The following is a 15,353-nucleotide window of genomic DNA, read 5'->3' on the forward strand; positions in this document are numbered from 1 at the left end:
GTTTTTACTTACGTGTGTTTAACTTAAATTGCTAACAGTACCATTAATGAAGACTAAGATTTCAGTAACTGTGGGAATATAGTTGTCTAATTTATTTTACGCTTTTTGTAATTGCAGTAAAATACTTTAAATATGAGGTATCTAGTCTGTCAAAATATAATGTTTTCAGAACTATGTTTGCAGCATAGGATTTAGCTATTCTTTTCTCACGAGTGGCCTGACAGCAGTGAACTCAGTTCATTTACATTCACAGGCACTTGCATACTTGGCATGCTGTCTGATAGTGGTGCTGTGCTAACAGATAGGTGTGGAAATTTACAGTATTCTCATGCTTGAATTGATAGGACCAGTATATTGTTCATTTTGTTAATATGTTGCTTTTCAAAGTGTTGAAGACCTACAGGGAGAGAAAATAGAAAAAAAAAAAAAAAGAAAGAGAAGACTAGCTAGCTAGTAGCATTTAAAAAATAAAAAATTGTAGGTGGTTGGTGGTTTATTTGGTATTAAAAACATTTGTATGCTGATTACAGGTGAAGACCAATCTCATATGAGGTTTTTTTAAAACAAATGGGATTCTTAAAAACTTTTATCACTGAACAAAAAGCTTTAATGTTAAGCTTCTTGGCAAATGTGTTACATTTGCTGAGTGAAAATTAAATAAACCTGGAGGATCTTATGAAAAACAGTCCTTTCTGTTTATTGAGATTTGGTGTGGAACATACAGTTTTCTTTTAAGAAGAGTGTACGAATTAGAGTTATCAAATGAGTTTATTTTAACAAAAAGCTGACTTTTTAAGTTCTTCTGTATGTTTTTTTCTCTTCCAGAAACTTATTGCATATGGTCATCTGACAGGGAATGCTCCAGACAGTACAGCTCCGGGCAAAAAATTAATTGATAGAATTATTGAGACAATATGTGGCTGTTTTCAAGGACCTCAAACAGATGAAGGAGTTCAGCTACAAATAATAAAGGTACTACAATTAACCACTACTTCCCTATTTGTAGTGGTGACAACAGGAAGATGTTTATGACCTCAGAATTCAAAAGCAGAAATGTTTATTTTCTAAGTATAATGGTAGTTCTTCCTTCGTTGTTTGCTTGAGATGGAAGCTGAATATCCTGTGTTCCTTTCCCTACTCTTTCCTTTTGCATTTTGAGTGAATTCCTGGTTGTGGCTTAAAGTTTCATACATAGAGCACAGGATGAAATTTCATTCACAGCAATTCAGTGGCATCTCTAATTATGAAGAATTACTGTCAAAAAATCCTGTACTGCCAGGGGATGATGGTAACTAAGAAATGTTAAGATTATTAAATCCGCTTTGAAATTATTTTATGAAATGGAATTAGACCTGGTAGTCAGTTGTTACCAAGATATCTCTGTGCTGCTCTGTCATAAGCTTATGCTTGAAAGAAATTTAGTCTTTCTTTCTGTGGGTTGTATAAACAATGCTTATGGAATTTATACAGGTGTTTCTGGTGGACTCTAGCTGTTTTCTGATTGCGCCCATCAAATTATGGAAACTCACTATGGGAAAATATCTAAATAATCAAAGTTACTTAATGGAAATATCATGCTCTATTCTTTTGACTGTACTGTGAATGTTTTTGATGTTGAGTGGTACTGAACAATACAGTAAAAGATAGGTAACAATAGTAGTGTTTATTGGCTCGTATTCTTGTATGTAGATATCCTGAGAGGTTGACATTGTCGTAGAACGTGTTTCCTTGTTTAAGTGCAAATTAGGTACTTGTTTCTCCTATTCCTTTTCTTAGCTCCATTCATCCTTTTTCTTGACGTTCAATTTCTCCAGCAGATAGTTGTTAAAAACATTGAGTTTATGTTTCTGTCATCTGTGTTTCTGTTTTGCCCAAGTGCTTAAGACACTTTTTATCTTGCAAAGGAAAGTTTTCATTCTTATTTTCGGTGGCTGAAATCATTTTCTCTCTCCTTTGCTGTAGTGCCTTGTCTCCAAATGCTTTCTTAATTTTACCCTCTCAACCCTTAGCCCATTACCTGGGCCAAGATGCTAACAGAATTAACCTTCCAGCTGAAATTGGATATCTTTGACTGCATGTGTGTCCAATGGATGTACACTATAAAAAACGTGAAAGTTAGAAATCATTAGTGAATACAACTTTTGGCTTCTACCATGAGCAATAATGAAACCTAGTGGTTAGTCTTATTCTATTAGGCTTCATAACTGATGTCTGTGGACCTACAGTATGACTTAGTATGATGCGTAATGATCCAGTATGATGAAAGGATGGATTTCATGCCTTTTCGGAATGTTCTGTGGCAATTAATAATGCTCTCTGATGAGTTTTAATTCCAACAGGAGGTAGAAGATGTAGGACTTGGGTCTTCACCTTTCTCTACTTGCTCTCTCAAACATAATCAGTGTTCCTTTGAGACAGTTTTGTAACCAGTATCACTGTAAAACCTAAGAATCCTGATCAATCCAGCACTTTCCTCCCTGGAGGGTTATTTTTGTTCTGCCTACTGGAAGGATGGCCTTTATTAAGTTGCCAGCTGTTCTTCCAGCATCTGGCCTCCTAGTCAGTGCCTCCCCTCAGTGCCTCCCATCCCTGGAGGCATTCAAGGCAAGGCTGGATGTGGGTCTGGGCAGCCTGGTCTAATGGTTGGCAATCCTTGGCACAAAGCAAGGGGGTTGAAACTAGATAATCACTATGGTCCTTTTCGACCCAGGCCATTCTATGATGATTCTGTGATCTATGAGCCAGTGTTGGGGGAGAGTTCATACATGGTGCTATTTGTTGGCTTTTAGATGACTTCCTTATAGCAATCGTGAGATGGCTTAGGTTGGAAGAGGCCTTAAAGATCACCTACTTCCAACTCCCATACCATAGACAGGGTTGCCACCCACCAAATCAGGCAGCCCAGGGCCCCACAACTTCTCTGGGCAACCTGTTCCAGTGCCTTGGCTTTCCTGATACCATGTCATGTCTAGACAGCATCTCTGTATTCTTCCCAGGCTACACATCCCTACATCTGCTGTATGTATGTTTCTTCCCTCCATTTGACCAGCAGGTTCTTGCTCAGCCATGCTGGTTTTCTGCTGCTTCTGCTTGTTTTTATCTGCTGGGGTATGGAACGCCCTTGTTTTCTCAGAAGGGTATCATTAAGGAGCTTCTAGGCCTGATCCATTCCTGTGTCCCTCAGGACAGTGTCCCAGGGCATCTGAAGTAATTCAGTGAACAGGTGAAACTTTACTCTTCTGAAGTTCAGGATCCTTGGATTCAGCATGTTTTAACTCAATACTTGCAAGTCTCACAAAGCCCCCACGAACTCCTAGAAGTAAGGGAGAGCGCAGTGCAAAGCTTTTTGTGGCACTTGATTTTGTTGCAACTTTTATTTGTCATCTTTCTCATATGATACTTTCTATTAGCAGGAGCAAAGTTTTTATAAGTTCTGTGCAGAAACTGAATTGTTAAACAGCGAGAGGATGAGAATTAAGGATGGTTGATGAATTTCAACTTGCCACTCCCTGACTTTCAGAAGGCTAGTGTAATGTAATAGGAATTTTGAGCAGGAAAAGAAGCAAAGTACCTGTATTTAATGAAGCTGTTGTCTACAGTTTGTTTACCTCTGTCATTTTTCTTTAGCTAGTTTTATAGAAATTGTTTTTAGTCATCTTTCTTTTTAAATAAAAGCTTTCTAGTGGGCTGTTAGGATCTGTAGTTTGTAGATGATAGCATTAGATGCTGTTTCTTGGTCATGTAATGTATTCTGTTCAGTGAAGATTGTAAGTACTGTCGTCTGTACATGTGCCTTTACCTATGAGAAAGCAGGAGCACCACAAGTAGAAAAAGAAGGGACCGCAAGCAACTGTATGTCTGGAAGTAGAACATGACTTGCATTGCAAGTCTCATGACTTGCATTGCAGTGAGATGCATCTTTTTGTTTGTTTGTTTCTTTGTTCATCTGTTTTCCTGTTAGACTGTAGAGGGTTTTTAGTGTTTGAGTGAGGAAAGCATGTTTGTCCGCTTTCACAGAATCACAGAATTGTAGGGGTTGGAAGGGACCTCCAGAGATCATCGAGTCCAACCCCCCCTGCCAAAGCAGGTTCCCTACAGCAGGTCGCACAGGTAGGCATCCAGGCAGCTCTTGAACATCTCCAGAGAAGGAGATGTTCTGGTACTGTGTGTGGACAGAGATGCTGACAATGCTGTAAGAGGTTCTGTAAGAGTAATTAGGCATAGTTTGAATAAGTTGCACAGCACTTGAAGTGCCTTGTGTTTTTAACTACCAACGAGAAACTTTCCATTGTGCTAGCCTTCCAGGGCTTCAAGTTCTCTGTTCCTTTCCATAAACGTTCAGTGTAATCATTAACTCTGTCCAAGTTTTCAATGCAAAAAACTCTTCCCTTTTTTCTCTCACTTTCTACTGGAGTACAGTCATCAGTGTATGCATGGTTATTTGGATCTGTACGAGGCTCTTCTGCTTTCCTTCTCTTTGCCAGCATATGCTTTTGATAGTGTCTTTGCACTTTGTCCTCGGGTACAATTTTAGGCTTTTGTTAACAACTTGGTAACTCCACTGGATACTTCTTAATGTTAAAAGCTTGTGTTTTCTAGATACATTGATTAAAATATTAAATACAATGTAACCAGTGTGTGATATTCTGGTACAGCTGCAAAATTCTCTAGAAAACTTAATGAACTTGAGTTTAAGATACATATTTATTTAACAATTAATCCAAACCTGATATTTATTCATTTGCAAACTGTTTCATTGAAAAGAAAAGTTCTGACTGGAAAATACATATATTTGTTTATTCAGGCTTTGCTTACTGCAGTGACATCTCAACATATAGAAATCCATGAAGGAACAGTGCTGCAGGCTGTTAGAACATGCTACAATATCTATCTAGCAAGCAAAAATCTCATAAATCAAACCACAGCCAAGGCCACTCTAACACAGATGCTGAATGTCATATTTGCGCGTATGGAAAACCAAGCAGTGAGTATCCCAGTGTTTTTGTATAGAAAGGAGCTTGAAAGTTGTGTCATTAAATTTGGACTGTACTAACTTACCTATGTTTGACAAAGGATCTGGTGACTTCTGTTTTTCTTTTTGCATTTTGTTCTCTGAAAATGATGTTAAATGTATTTTGGAGGGAAGACTGTCATAAGGGTTTAAAATTCTTACAGTGGACCTGCTTATTTAATAAATGTGTTTGACTCCAGTTTCTACTCTGTCTGTCAAGAGATGGCAATCTACGTGTGTAAGAGTACATACAGAATAATTTAGTGTTAGTGAAATGTTCAGATGTTCTTGTGAGGGTATGCACTGAAGAAGTAATCCATGATTTAAAAAACAAAGCAAAACAAAAAAAAACCAAAGCCAACCACCAAAGACAAAAAGTTCTTCCCTATAATGTAATTGCATTTTATTTATTTTATTTGTTTATGTAATTTGCATTTATTTACATTATTTCCCAATAATGTAATTGCATTTTTTATTTATTTATGTAATTTGCATTTATTTACATTATTTCCCAATAACATAATTGCATTTATTTTTGCATTTATTATGTATTATATTTCTTTGAAATAATACACATAATATATTTTCTTAAACTATTACAAGTTTATGAAGGCAGCGTGTAAGCAGAGCCTATAGAAATCTCACGTTTCTACCATAACATATGAAGTATGTGTACAGCTCATTGTTTTGATGATAAAACGTGTAATTTTGTTATGATTAACATGTAACTGCAATGTATTTCTAGCTTCAGGAAGCCAAACATATGGAAAAAGAAAGACACAGGCAGCAACACCATTTACAGCAGTCTCCAGTAAGCCAGCATGAGCCTGAGTCACCTCAGTTGAGGCATATTCCAACACAGGCTGATCAGCTGTCTAAAGAACATGAGAGAGAGCTTGACCACAACACGAATGATGTGGACAAGAACCTTCAGGAAGATATAGAGACAGAAAATGGATCTGATATTTCTAGTGCTGAAAATGAGCAAACAGAAGCTGACCAAGCCACAGCAGCAGAAAGTAATCAGTGTGTATTTCTGTTTCATGGAGGGAGGGAAAAGGTCTGTAAAAAAAAAAATAAAGGCTGAGGACTGTCCTTTTTTTTTTTTTCTCCCAAACTTGGAGTCAGGGCATATAGACAGTTTCTAATAATTGCCTGTAGTCCTTGTTGTCATTGCTAAATTTTAGCACAAGTACCATTTAGTCTTATGCATCCTTTTAGTTGCTCTAGCAAAGGTACCTCTTTGCCCCTGTGTGATGTTATGAAAGTTTTGAAAATAGCACCTCAATGCCAGCAACTTCTCAGTGTTTAACGTACATGAAAATACAGAATTGATGTATTTGTCTCCTATTGGCATAAGGCCTGTGCATTAAATACTAGTTAAACGCTGGAATGTTTATGCTGTGAAAATACTGTTTTCAAAACATTCAAACACAATTTCATTTTTCTAATATATTCCTAGCTAGTAAGAGATTTGTAACTGAATTTTTAAATAATCAATGAAAGTAAAATATTTCCTTAGTTTACAAATTTCTCAGTAATATTCTTATGATTTTTTTTTTTTTTTTTTTTAAGATCTTTCTAAAGCTGATGGAGAAACGTATGATGATGAAAGCAATGAATGTGAAGAGAAGGCACAAGAAATAGTAGAAAGTATTGTACAGGAAATGGTGAACATAGTAGTTGGAGGTACTATATTAATAATTTGTCTAGTTAGTAATGCAGTCTGAGTTGACATTAAAAATTATTTTAACACTACTAGATATTTAACTAAAATTCATCACTGTTTAATAATAATGCTGAAGAAAAGGGATTTGAGTTGTCTGACTTAGCTATGTGTTATTTAGCTATAAAATGGGTGAGATTTCCTGCATACATTTATGCTTTCTCTATTGAATACGAATGATATTTAAGAAAAAAATCTTGTTGTATTTTAGTTTTGTTCCCAAATAACGTATTCCTAAATGGGCCATCTCTGCAGTAGCCGTGAAACACTGAATTTTGCAGTTTGTTGAAAAGTGTGTATAAAATCTGTGACTTTTTTTTCCAGTACTTGCTGGAAAATTGGCAAAATGGTAAAACTGCAGTGTCAAATTCTAAGTTGTTTTTTATTGTAATTTTCATTAGTAAAAATTATTTGGATGTTTGTTAGTTATATAGAGCCATATAAATTCTCCCTTAAGATTTTTCTTAAAACACTTTTGCTTCTAGTACTTCTGTTATTCAAGTGTTAAATGTACACTTCTTCTATTTTGTGCTCTGACTTAACATTTGGTTTAGTTTTTACATCTCTTCTTCTCTGCTAGATATAGAAGGATCTGCTGAAAGTGCAAGTGGTGATGGAACAATTGTAACGTTAGAGGATGGCAGTGACAGTGAAAACATTCAGGCAAACGGAATTCCAGGGACTCCAATTTCTGTTGCTTATACACCATCTTTACCGGATGACAGATTATCCGTCTCTTCCAATGATACTCAGGTACAGGCAGGTATAGGTTAGCAAATACTGAAAAAAAGCAGGACGCTTTAAGTATTGCCCAGTGGTTATACAGAAAATATTTGATGTAATTACATAAAATATTTTACTCAAATGAATTATAAGTACTAACTCACATTCTAAACATCCTTTTAGTGCACTGTTTATTTTTAAAAAATATTCGTATTCAATGTTAATTTTTATCATGTGACTACCATATTTTTAGCTGCAGCACGGAACAGTGTTTCAAGATGAGAGAATTCTTCCCCGTTTTTCAAAATGCACCTAAGAAACAATGAAACTAGCACTAAATAGATATATATGTATTGTACACATGGTTATGTAATTTCCATATGCTTTTTTCACATGATAAATACAAATTCTAAGCTTATAGCATACTGTTTCTGCAGTGATTTAGGATTAATAGTTTTGTCTGATGAGATTTGATTTTCATTAACAAAAAAGATCTGGAAATGCATTCCCAGTGTTGTATCAGATACCATGTGTGCAGTATCTATTGATACCAAAGTGTACTGAATAATCATGTTTGAGGAGAATAGATTGTAAGCTAAAATGTGTGCCATGTATGCCATACAAGTGAAATATTAACATTTTGTTTATATTAGGAACAACAGCACAAAACTGCAAGATTTTAGGGGTGTGTAACATAGGACAGAAGTTTTGCTGGAGTATTTTGCTTCAGATAGGAAATCACTTGCATTCTTTTGAAATGTCACGCATTTTTTCTTGAGCTGGAGTTACCTACAGAAAATAATTAAAGGCAGTTTATTCACAAGGCGCCACGTTTAAGCCTGACCCCTATAGAATGATATAATCACCAAAGTTGGAAAAGATTTCCAAGATCATCCAGTCCAGCTATCTACCTACCACCAGCAATTCCCCACAAAACCATGTCCCTTAGTATTGTGTGCAAATGTTTTTTGAATGCCTCCAGTTGCCTTCCTGGGCAGCCCATTCTAGTTCTTTCGGAGAAGTTCTTTTTCCCGATATCCAGCCTGAACTTCCTTTTCTGCAGCTTAAGGCCATTCCCTCACATCCTCTCACTAGTTATATGTAGGGAGGTCAACTTTCACCTCCCTACGGTCTTCTTTCAGGCAGTTGCAGAGAGCTATAATGTGTCCCCTGAGTCTCCTCCAGTCTAAACAATCTCTCAGCTGCTCCTCATAAGACTTGTTACACTTCACTGGGCGTGCTGCAGGGCCTCAATGTCTCTCTTGTAATGAGAGGCCCAAAACTAAACACAGTACTGGAGGTGCAGCTTCATCAGAGCTGAATACAGAGGAACAGTCACTTTCCTAGTCCTGTTGGCAGCACTATTGCTGATACAAATCAGGATGCAGTTGGACTTCTCAGCCACCTAGGCACGCTACTGGCTTGCATTCAGCTAAGCATCAGCCAGAACTCCCAGGTCCATTTTGCAGTGCTCCTGACACTCTGGTAGTTGGTCTGACTTTCAAAGATAGATGTACAGAAGGCACTGAGAACCTCAACCTTTGCCCTATCCTCATTCAAATTCTGCACCACATCCAGTAAAAGATGGAGATAGTCATTAGCCCTCTTCTTATTGTTAATATATTTGTAAAAAGTTTTTAGTTCTCTTTTAACCCAGTGGCCATGTTGAGTTCAAGCTGCACTTTTGTTTTTCTAATTTTCTCCCTACATATCCTAAGAACTGCTTTGCACTCTCCCAGAGTTGCCTGTCACTTCTTCCACAGGAGGTAGACTCACTTTTTCTCATAGAGCCTCAGAAGAAATTCCCTGTATACTTAAGTCAGTCTTTTTCCCCATTGGCACATCTTACAGCACAGGAACAGGCTATTCCTGTGCCTTTGAGACTTCCTTCTTGAGGAGCATCCAGCCTTCCTGGACCTCTTTACCCTTCCGGACAGACTCCCAGGGGGCCATCCCTATTAGTGTCCTGAATAGTTCCAAGTCTGCCCTCAGAAAGTCCAAGGGAGCAACTTTGCTGGCCCTCCTCTTGTGCCAAAACTAGAAAATTCTGCTATTTTTTGGTCATTCAGCCCAAGACAGCTCCACATCTCCCACTAGTCTGTAATTTCAGGGACAGTCTTCAATGTAATACTGGCGTTTTATTGAGATAGCATGTATTATTACAGAGTTCATTCATTTTAACCGTACTGCAGAATCCTTTTTTGTTTACTTTAGTTTAGTCTTCAACTGGTTATATCTGTATAATATCTTAACTTCTTGTTGCTAGGAGGTGGGGATTTCCCTACACAACTTGCTAATGCAGAATGGAATACTGAAATATGTTAACTTCTTTAGGAATCTGGAAATTCTTCAGGACCTACACCTGGTGCTAAGTTTTCCCACATTTTACAAAAGGATGCCTTCCTTGTATTCAGGTCACTGTGTAAACTCTCCATGAAGCCCCTATCAGATGGACCACCAGATCCAAAGTAAGTAGAATTGAGAGTTCTCATAATTAATCTTTTTTTTATAATTTGAAAATAAAAATAAATTATTTCAATATTTTTGACAATGCCCTGTTACTAAAAGGTTTTTTTGCACCTTTGAGAAGGTCCTTTTTGGTTTTAAAGCATTTTAGTATGTTGAATGAAAGCATCTGCTGTTACCCATCTAGTCTTCAGAAGTTTCTTAATAATGCCTGCTCTTTTAATACAGTGCTGCATTTCCTGTAAGTACACTGTGTTCTTCCTAGCTCCCCTGTTTAATGCTTTTCAGCAGGGTTTGTAAAGAAGTCCTTAAGCGTGTACCCTATCGATTTTCTCTTGTATGTTGGATAGCCCTTATATATGCAGAATGCTTTGCATTGAACTGGTACTCATTATGACAAATTGGTGTTATGGTGCATTTTGTTTTCTTGCTCAGGTTGAACGCTTCTGTTTCTGAACACACATGTTTTGAAAATCTTACCCTTTGACTGAAGATATCCTATTTTGAGTTCAGCTTAACAAACTGTTTGTTGGAAAACAAACAGAAAAATGTTCTCCTTCGTGGCTGAGTGACAGTATCACTGTGTCTCTTGGCAAAGACCTTGGTTTTCCTCATGTCTTATGGAATCTGTGTGCCTCTATCTTGGTCTGTTAGGAACATTTTGTGACAATTTTAAAGAGGATTGCTTTTTTGTTCCTAAGATACTAAAACTATAAAATGAGCACTGTTGAAAGTCAGACGTTCAGTATTCTTTAAAATCAGCTTTACTCTTCCAAGATCTAACGTCTAAATTAGATGAATTTAAGACAGTGTAGCTTAATCGCTTATAGTAGTGTGGTGAGTTTAATAACCTGAAAATTATCATGCAGTACAAATGATTTTGAAGGGTTAGTCATTTTTCAAACTGTTATCTTCTGAGACACTACAGGAAGTCAAGATATGCAGGAATGAAGACTGGGGCATGAGGTTTTTCCTCTCTCTTTGTGAGAATTTGTCTTCCTGGAAGTGCCACAAAAGTCTTTTAGTTGGTACTCTGGATCTAGGAATGTATCAATTTACCAAAGGCTTTAAGGATTAACTTAATCTAGAAGGGCAGCAATATTAAGGTACTTGGCACATCTCATTGGAATAAAATCCTTGATGTTCAGTGTAGAGCTGATTAGGCTCTTCATCTAGAACGAAGTGGCATTCAGAACAACAGGGATTATCTGCAAAGATGTTCAGAGATGTTCTGACTTTGGAGAAGCGCCTAGAATTTATCTGTGGTTCTGAGGCATTGATGGCTTTATAAATTATTACAAATATGCTGTAATTGGGAGAGAATAGGATATCTGTGACAACAAATAAATATATCCTCCTCTCTATAAAAATTGCTTTCTAAAGAAATTGGCTTTCTAAAGAAATGTTAATGAAAATATTTTAAAATTCTGGCTGACTGGGCATGGAGATTTAGCTTAAAATCACAAGTTGACATCAAGATTGCATTCTTTGCAACTTGCTGGCTCCTTTTCCCCTTAAGTAAAATAAGATGGGAAAGAAATGCCCTGAAGGTTTATTTATTAGATTTCAGTCCTTAAACTTTGTAAAATTAAGCAAGCTTACACTTGCTCACAGAATTAGTAAGGCCCACAAATGAGGATTGGATTATGAGTTCACACTTTCTGGAAGTAGTCAATATGCAATACTTAATTTACATTTGAAATTCTCTTTATAGCTAAATTTTTGCAATTCATTGCAAAACAGTATGGTTGTGTGCCAGCTGTACTCTTGATGTCATGCATGATGTCTGTATGAAGCACATTGCTACTGTGAAACTCTTGACAATGCTGTAGTTGCTCTATTTTGCTAATGCCACACTTAAAATAGGCAAACTATGTATTTTTGCTGCACTTGGAGTGAAATGGAGTTAGTGACTGATAAATACTGTGAAATAACATATTTAGAGGAAATAGATGCAATAAGAAGCAGTAGGTTAAGGCTGTTTTCATTATGGTCCTTACCTTTTTTTCCATTCTGGTGGAAACAGGGAAGAAGAATTCCTGAAGTCACTTGTCAGCTTTTGGTAGTCAGGATTCTGTAGATGGAATGGATCTTTTAGATGAGATCTTCAAAGTGCCATTAAAGCAGAAAAACAAGAACTTCGTGCTCTGACTAAGAAAGGATAGCATTGCCTGCTGTTGTCACTGTTATTAGATGTGCCATGCTACAGAAGAGAGAGTGGCTCAGTAGTAGTGGAAGGAAGCAAATTGTTTTGAATTTGTGTTTGTTTCATGTACTGTATTGGGCTGATGTACTGTTTTGATTTATTCCAGATCTCATGAACTGCGGTCAAAGATTCTTTCATTGCAGTTGCTTCTGTCCATTCTACAAAATGCAGGGCCTGTCTTCAGGACCAATGAGATGTTTATTAATGCTATTAAGCAGTATCTTTGTGTTGCACTGTCAAAAAATGGAGTCTCATCAGTTCCAGAAGTTTTTGAACTTTCACTTTCCATATTTCTTACCCTTCTCTCAAACTTCAAGACTCATCTGAAGATGCAAATAGAGGTACGTTGTGTGGCTTCCTAATTTAAAAGATGTGGTGGGCTAAGTCTACTTCTGTCTATATTTATATGTAACTTGGTGTTGCTTAAAGAAATTTCTCTTTCTTCTCTTTCTTCTCTTTCTTTTCTTCTGAATTCCAGCTTTTGTGCAAGACTTTCCAGATCTGTCCATGCACAGAAACTCTTTCTCAGCTAGTGGCAATTGGTGAAATATCTTTGAAATCACATTTGAGTAAAATGTCAACATTTACTTTGAAATAGTTACAGATTCAGTAAGATTTGCTTTGTAACATCAGGAGTGGCACTTCAGGCAGTCTCAAGTTGAGTGGTTAAGTGGAGAACTGATGGGAAAATTTTTCTGAGGAGGACTATTTAAAAAAATTACCATCATATTTTAACTTGAACATAAAATGAAGTCTTGAAAAAGAAGTAGGCCATTTCATCACTTAAAAGTAGACATTTACATAAACTAATAAATTTTACTGTGCAAAACATGCTTTGATTTACAGATAGTCTCTTAAGTCTGGAAGTCAAGTTTGTGAAAAGATGCTGGGAGATGTAGATAATATTCTAGTTATAAAGACCTTGAATTCACTCATTTCTTCATCCATGTATGTCACTGTTTGAGTTGATGTCTAATGAAATCTTTAGAGGAATAACCTAGTTTTCCTGCGCTTGATACTGTTAAATATCTATCTGTTATAAAGTATGGTTTCAAGAAATCTATTCCCTGATTGTGAGTAAAGAATTTTCTTGCAGCTACTGATCCTAAAGGTTATTCAAAAGATGTGGGTAGACAAGTAGATATCTTCACATTCAATTTTTGTCTTGGAGCTGTAAGGAGAGCCATATGCTCTGATTTACAGTATGTAAAATCTATAGATTTTGGGATTGAGGCAATGTTCATCATCTGTTCAAGATATTCTTAGCATATTTTAAAGAGTAATTTCAGATTCTGTTGAAAGACCAACCTCCCTTAGTCTTTTGACTTAAATTTTCCACTAGCAATGTCCTCTGACAGTTAAATACTAGGTCTTTTCTGAACTCTGTTGTAACTGTATAACTGTATTTCTAAATGGGTCACTGGCTGTATTTACAGTAATGTATGGCTAATTCTGGCATACTTTCCCATCTCCCTACTCCTTTTGCTCTGTGGTTTTCATCCAGATCTGGTCTTAGGTATCAAAGAGTGCCACTTGACTGTGTGTAACCATCACTGTCTTTTGATGATGGTGAATAAGTTAGCACCTTTTTTTATTTTCAGTTGACCAAATGAAAAAAAAATTGCTCTTTTCCAGTTTAATTTTTTTATATGCTAGAAATAAAAACTCAGCTCTATAGCATGATTTGCCATAAGTGACATAGTGCTCAATACTATTTTTAACTAATTAAAGGTATGTAATCAGCACAACTTCGAGAAATTGTTCATCATGCAATGTGCTTTTCCAAAGCTGATATTAGGAGCAAAAATTCCACTTAAGAAGCATAGAGATCTAAAGCGTCTTTAAAGTATGCAGACTGTGCTCTTAATTTCTCTTGTAGCTTGAAATGTTTTTGCACTTAAGATGTTTATCTCTGCCTTGACACTCCTTTTCCCCTCCCCAAAACTAAGAATTGCTCATAGCAGGACATATATTAAAATTGTCTTCCTCTGTTTGGATTCCATAAACTTATTAATAAAACCACATTATTCTGAGTGTTTTTAAATGCTTAAAATTTTGTTCCACTCACAGTAGTCTTTGATCTGTTATCTGTTGGACCTTTTATATTTCATAGGGATCCTTATTAAGAATGTAACCAAGGTTGTGCTGCTGTGTGCATGTTTTGGTCTAAAGAGGTCAACAAAATGAATTTTTTTTTAGTACATTTTCCTTGTGGAAATACTTTAGTGTCAGTTTGGTTTGTTTTATTTGTTGTGTTTTGTTCATTTGTTTTTCCCGAAGTATGTGAGTTAAAATGAAATTAGCCTTGTTCTTGTCTCTAGCTGGTGGCTAGCATGGAATCTAGAAGAAGTGAGAAAAAGCCTGCTGTACCTGCTAAGCATACCCATTTGAAATTATTCAGGTTAAAATACTAATGCATGTGGTGAGGACCCAGTTGAGAGGGGATTTAAATAATCACACTTCTGAGCAAAAACATTAGCACTGAAGTAATTCCAAGGAACGTTAATATTTGTTTTTAGAAGATGAACTTCCTGTTAATGGATGTGTTGCATTTTTCAGTGCTGTCTGACCGGTACTTTTTTGATGCTGCTGTTTAGTGATCCGCCTCTATCAGGATATCTCCCTTATAATGATACTGATATTTTTAATTGACATGATTTACCATTCTTTACATCTGTGCCATATCATCATCTTGTAGAGAAAATAGTTTGTGGTGGGTAATGTCTATTTCCAAATCTTAAATGATTCTGAACTCTAAAAGTATCTTAGATTTCCTGTTAGGCTATATGGACTTTGGGTATTTCACAGCATTCTTGGTTCTTCTGATTTTGAGTGATCAGAACATAAAACAAGTTTTTAGCTGTCCAGAAGTATGTAAATACTAATTTGAAGTCCTGATTTAAACACAAGAAACAAAACTGTATTTTCTACCTTTTTTCTTTATTCTATTTTCTCCTGTTCTTCTTGAGTGTTCTTTTCTGTTATACGTGTGCTTTTGGAATAATGCACTGGAATACTGGCCATCAAATTTCACTACAGTGCAAGTAATGGATTTCTTTCTTCTTTCTGAAATACTAGGTTTTCTTCAAAGAAATTTTCCTGTATATCCTGGAAACATCTACTAGCTCATTCGATCATAAGTGGATGGTTATACAGACGCTGACACGGATATGTGCAGGTACTAAGATCTTCTTTGTTACAGTTTTTACATTTTTATGCTG

At 36.3% G+C, this 15,353-nt stretch overlaps 1 protein-coding gene across 1 annotated transcript in view; it reads left to right on the top strand.

Annotated features, from left to right (window-relative positions):
* ARFGEF1 (ADP ribosylation factor guanine nucleotide exchange factor 1) overlaps window positions 1-15,353 on the top strand; it is an 83,845-nt gene that overhangs the window by 32,430 nt on the left and 36,062 nt on the right. The window contains exons 4-11 of the mRNA XM_042840080.1: window positions 826-972; window positions 4,805-4,984; window positions 5,757-6,030; window positions 6,587-6,700; window positions 7,318-7,490; window positions 9,795-9,928; window positions 12,239-12,473; window positions 15,211-15,310. Coding sequence (XP_042696014.1) covers window positions 826-972; window positions 4,805-4,984; window positions 5,757-6,030; window positions 6,587-6,700; window positions 7,318-7,490; window positions 9,795-9,928; window positions 12,239-12,473; window positions 15,211-15,310 — 1,357 coding nt within the window. The remainder of the gene's footprint in view (window positions 1-825; window positions 973-4,804; window positions 4,985-5,756; window positions 6,031-6,586; window positions 6,701-7,317; window positions 7,491-9,794; window positions 9,929-12,238; window positions 12,474-15,210; window positions 15,311-15,353) is intronic.

Source organism: Centrocercus urophasianus, unplaced genomic scaffold (assembly GCF_019232065.1).
Source record: "Centrocercus urophasianus isolate 14NV4802_14NV808 unplaced genomic scaffold, USGS_Curo_1.0 seq_11, whole genome shotgun sequence".
Classification (NCBI taxonomy): domain Eukaryota; kingdom Metazoa; phylum Chordata; class Aves; order Galliformes; family Phasianidae; genus Centrocercus; species Centrocercus urophasianus.